The sequence below is a fragment of the Buceros rhinoceros genome, unplaced genomic scaffold (assembly GCF_000710305.1).
Source record: "Buceros rhinoceros silvestris isolate BGI_N320 unplaced genomic scaffold, ASM71030v1 scaffold40377, whole genome shotgun sequence".
In the NCBI taxonomy this organism is placed as follows: Eukaryota; Metazoa; Chordata; class Aves; order Bucerotiformes; family Bucerotidae; genus Buceros; species Buceros rhinoceros.
In genome coordinates, this window is record NW_010421264.1 from 1 (window position 1) to 5,593 (window position 5,593).

Consider the following 5,593-nt stretch of genomic DNA (forward strand, 5'->3'; position numbering starts at 1 on the left):
ATATAATTATTAAGTATTTTATTCTTAGATGTCAGGACGAGCTGGAAGACGGGGACAAGACATGATTGGTAACGTGTTCTTCTACGATATCCCGCCAGCCAAAGTTGAAAGACTTATCAAATCCAACGTACCTCAGTTGAAAGGCCAGTTTCCTTCGACTGTTTCCTTAATACTGAGGCTCATGCTGTTGGTTTCGAAGGCTGATGACAAAGCAGATGCCAGAGCAAAGGTTTAATATTCTTTTTCTTAATAGCAATTTAATTAAATTAGAATGTCTCCTTAACATGAGCAGAAAGCTCAGAAGTAAGCAATCTGCCTCCAAAGGAAATTGCATACTTTGCTATACGGCTTCTAGTACCTGTGCCATCTTCTCCACAGTATTGAACTGTTCTCACATATTTAATCTTTGCAATAAATATCATCAGAAAGAATGCTAATATCAGGAAGGTATTTTTACTGACTCTTGTCCCATGTAATATTTGCATTAACTTGGAGAATCAGAAGGTGTTCCAATATTTAAAATCTCTGCTTTATTTGAGAAAAAGATGTGAACATGCATTTCCATAGGGAAGAGGGGAGTTATGAAATGGTGTCACAATAGAAACAATAAGAAAATGGTATGTATTACTCACTTGTTTAAATCAGCACACCAACTCTCTGGAATCAAATTATTATTCTTGCCATTTAATGCAGTGATTTAAGTAAACAGCCCATGACTGTGATTACAAATTGGTCAGAGGTCTCCTCTCTGTTATTAAGGAACCCCAGATGATCCGTTTCTTACATTCACTTCAGCACATAGACATTTCTTTTCAGGGACTCACTGAATGAATTCAGACATAAGTCTTCTTATGACAACGAAGTAAATTGGCCAACTTCTGTGTTAAATATTAAAATGGCATTAAAATGTAAGGAGAAACTGAGGAAACAAAAACTTCCTCATTTTTGTTTAATGATATTTAAATCCTTGTCTTTTAGATCTCTATATGAATTTCATGTAATTAACTTTAAAACGTCAGGATAAACTTAGAAAATGAGCACACATCTGTCAGACAGAGGATGGACTTTTTCACAAGCATTTGCAGGAGTTAGGCATTCAGTTTACATAAAAATACAGCAGAACTCCCACCCAGCATTTTTACCTTGAAAACCAATTGATGAAACAGAGCATAAAATCTGGATATTAAATTTCTTTGCTTGTTACAATATTAACATTCCCTTGGATTTCTAATATCTCTCTTTTTTTTTTCCCCCCCTCCCTGTTTATCTGACCAGGCATTGTCAGTGTTGAAGCACTCACTGATGTCTTTCAGAAAAGAAAGATATGCTGAAATACTAAAAATTTATTTTATGTTTTCCTTGCAATTTCTTATCAAAGAGGTAGGTTTTAACTTGTTCTCATAAAAGGACATTCTTCTTAAATCTACAGATTCTCATTTGTTTGTGTTAGTATGCTTTCATTCAAAGAGCCGTATCATTTTATATTTCATAGTAATAGGCTATTTCTTTCTCTTAGAAATTTAAGGAAACAGACAAAATTAGAGTGCTTTCAGTTTGAAGTGAATTTTGATTTACGGATGGAATAAATTCAATAGAAAAAGTCTTATGTGTGGCATATATGATTACAACTTGATTAGGAAAGTAAGAGTTGTGAATTTATATTGTATATGAAGACAAATGCCTCTGAATTAATAGGGGTTTAAAACATACTAAGGATGACGTGATTTCCAAAATGCGGGAAGAAATTATATCTCTAATAAAAAGTAGGTCTGAGAATACTGAAAATTAGTGGTGCATCTCTCCATAGTAATAATTTCAATTTGATAGACACTCTTTTTGAAAATTCTTATGCATGATGTTGTTTTGGCTTACAGCTCAGGATTACACGCAGTAAGAGACACCAATAATGTGATTACATTAATAAAATCATCTGTGCCCAGGTTTCCCAGTCCTGCTCCCAGTAAGAGCCCTAACCAACATTTCTGCCTCCTCTACTGGGTGTCCCTTGTGTGTGAGACAAGGAGTCTGATGCTCCTGTTAAGAGAGGAGCGTGCATCTTGTGCATCAGTTCAGTGCACAAGAGAGATTAGTAACACTTCCGAACAGCTACAGTTAACATAAAAAGTGGGCAAAGCCTGGTCCACATGCCTGTTATCCTGTCTCCAATAATTTTCCTGGGGAAGTGTATTAAAAAAAACCCCCAAAACAAGCATATAATGATGATTTTTGATACTTCCTACTTTCTTACATGGTGTGATACAGTGATCTCTGACAGGAGAAGTGTCCTGGAATTTATAGCCTTTAACGGAGTTTTATTCCATGAGCTTGTTGTGTTGTTTTTTGAAACTAGATAAGCTTCTAGCACCTAAACATTTGCAGCATATATTTGACAGATCAGTGCTTGCTGTGCCTTATTCAACTTCATCTTTCACAAATAAGCTTTTTTCTTTTAAATTAAATAGGGCTACTTGGATCAAGAAGGTAACCCCATAGGATTTGCTGGACTTGTGACGCACTTGTACTATCACGAACCATCAAATTTTGTTTTAGTGAGCTTTCTTGTGAAAGGTTTATTCCACAAGTTGTGCCAGCCAATTAAAGGTAAATAATACTCTGTGCATCTTAATTGCTGTCTATGGCAGACTGAGTCCCCAATAGTTCTGAAATGTTCTGAGTGCCTTCCTGCTGCTGCCACCTTTTGCTTGCCTAGCCTTCCTCCTCACATCCTTGGCCTCTGCCTCTATACGCTCTGCATATGCTTATATTTCCATCTGAGAAAGCCAAGGCGTACATAGGGCAATGCGGGGATCATTAACCTAAATTTACTGTTTGTGAAACATTCTGATGACGTAAGAAAAGAATGCTATACATAGAAAAATTACTAATTCTGACTCCAGAGCAAAATTTGCATGCCATGTAGCAAATAAGATGGATGACCACTCTGAATATCGAAAAATTAGAAAAAATGAACTACTACAGTCTCATTACATGAGGCAAATCCATTCTGCGCACAGAGATACGCTGCAGTGTGTGAGCATATAAGAACAGAGTATTAATTTGTAAATATTACTAGTTGCTTAATTATCTTCCAAAGTATTTTGTATGCAATGAGTTGATCTTTAGCCAACACAGTTTTGCATAACCTCTGTCAAGAAAACGGCAGCTGGGAAAGAAACTCATGAATAGGATTTGTTTATTTTAAGAAAAAAAAATTTCTTTTTTACATTTTCATATCTAACCCAAGTACTTTCTGTTTTGGCATAGGCTCAACTGTTTTTTCAGAAGATGTCCTGGAAAAGCTAGTGCTCATTCTAGCAAACCTGTTTGGGAGAAAATACCTTCCAGCCTGCTCAATGAAATATAAATACACGTTTTGCCAGTCAAAGGTAGAGAAAGTATTGGTCTTTACTGTAACTCATGTTGTGTACCACCTAATGAACTTGCTGCCTTTTGTGAGTTATACTAGTGTCATTACGGATGTACAGTATCCTGGTGGGCCAGCAGTTAGCTGCCCACCTAGCCGCTCTCTTAATCCTCTGTCATCTCAACAAAATGGGAGAGAAAACAGGATAAGAAAAGCTCATGAGTCAAGACAAACCCAGGAAGACCGCTTACCAGCTATGATCACGGACAAAACAGCCCCAGTTGCCAGTTAAAATGGATTGTGGTAGTGAGAAACAAAAAATAGAAATATCAACACCACCTTCTCCCTCCCCTTCCCTAAGCTCAACTTTACTTCTTCATTCCTGACTACTTTACCTCCCCTCCACTTCAAGCAGCGCAGGGCTAACCAGAAATGAGCAATGAGTTGCTATGGTCTGTTCTTAACAGCTGTCTCTGCTGGTTCTTTCTACTCGCATATCACCCCTGCTCCAGTTTGAGTTCTCCCCGTGAGCTACAGATCTTCAGGATAAACCTGCTGCAGTGTGGACTCTCCATGAGCTGTAGTTCTTTCAGGAAACATCCATCCTGCTCTAGTTCACAGGCTGCAGTGCGGGTATCCGCTCCAGCATGGTGCTCTCCACTGAGAGCTGCAGGAAAATTTTTTCTCCACTGTTTCTCTCTTCCATAGGCTGCAGAGGAATCTCCATTTCATCACCTGAAGAACCTCCTCCCTCTCCTTCTTTGATCTTGGTGCTCACACTGCTGCTTTGTACTCTGCCTGTGTAACATTTTTGTCCTTTCTTAAATAATTTTTCCCAGAGGTGCTGCACTTGTGCCTGATCGGCATGAAATACATGTTCATCTTTAAAGATCCATTAATTCTAGATGGTCAGGCAGTCTGACAAGTTGGGTAAAGTTTGGAGCTGTTCTCTTTGCTTCTTGCTACTAATATGGGTGTACTAATACGTTATGTATGCACCAACGTAGAACAGTCACTTTGGAGAAGTTACCAGAATTAAGCAATAAACTGCATGCTATTTCAGGTCTTTCTAGAAGATCTGCCAGAAGACTTTGCAGATGCTGTAAATGAGTACAACACCAAAGCAAAGGAAAATTTTGCTCATTTTCTTCTGACAACTGCCAAGCTGGCAGATATGGAACAAGAATACAGACTTCCACTGTCAAAGACAGGTAGGAAGTGAAAAATTAATTCATATTCATAATTTTTGAAATTGACGGTATTAGGAAATTTAGGGTTAATTTTTATTTTGTGAAGAAAAAATGGTGACTTCAGATATGCTAAGAGGTACAATTTCTATTTCACTTCTGTTTTACAGGCCTTATAGATTACAGTGTATATAGTAGAGGTTTTGCACAGGGAAAAGATCATTTTAGTTGCTATTCTTTTATTATTTTGTAGAGAAATCACAGAATCATAGAATCATTTTGGTTGGAAGAGACCTTTAAGATCGTCAGGTCCAACCATTAACCCAGCACTGCCAGGTCACCACTAACCACGTCCCTCAGCACCACATCTACACGTCTTTTAAAAACCTTCAGGCATGGAGACTCCACCACTTCCCCAGGCAGCCTCTTCCAGTGCTTTACCACCCCTTTGGTAAAGAATTTTTCCTAGTATCCAGCCTAAACCTGCCCTGGCACAACTGGAGTCCATTCCCTCTAATCCTCTCACTTGTTACTTGAGAAAATAAGAAATCGATAGGACATTTTAATAAAAGGATAAATATATAAAATTAATTATTGAATAAAAGCTTTAAAAAACTAATCATCAATGCATTTGTAGATCCTCATATGTCTGTGACACTTGAATTGCTTTCAGAGTCTTACAAAGGTTAGATTTTCAACAACTGAACAGCTTTAAGGTTGAAGTAACAATTAAGAACATTGCACCATTTTATAAATTGACTAAGTTACTTAGGCCAATAAATGATGCCCAATAACCAAAGCAATATAAAAAGGCATGACTATAAAATTACCAAGCAACATGGATTGCCATTGGGTGAAAAATATTTAACTACTACATAACCTCATGTTACTGCTTGGAAGAGAGATATAGAAACAATGTAATATACCACTATCCCATTGCCTAGCTCCTCTAAAAATAACCTGCCTTCAAAATTACTATTTTTTGCAGTAAGGAAACACTTTAACTACAGCAGATAACTAACTATATTTATTCATCCTTTTT

At 37.3% G+C, this 5,593-nt stretch overlaps 1 protein-coding gene across 1 annotated transcript in view; it reads left to right on the forward strand.

The window, feature by feature from the left end:
- Nucleotides 1-28: 28 nt before the first annotated feature.
- The window catches only part of LOC104496452 (probable ATP-dependent RNA helicase DDX60), a gene marked incomplete at its 3' end in the record, with an annotated part of 8,647 nt that continues 3,082 nt past the window's right edge, over nt 29-5,593 (forward strand). Inside the window, exons 1-5 of the mRNA XM_010139573.1 lie at nt 29-229; nt 1,276-1,380; nt 2,463-2,601; nt 3,265-3,386; nt 4,428-4,575. Of these exons, the coding sequence (XP_010137875.1) occupies nt 29-229; nt 1,276-1,380; nt 2,463-2,601; nt 3,265-3,386; nt 4,428-4,575 (715 nt within the window). The remainder of the gene's footprint in view (nt 230-1,275; nt 1,381-2,462; nt 2,602-3,264; nt 3,387-4,427; nt 4,576-5,593) is intronic.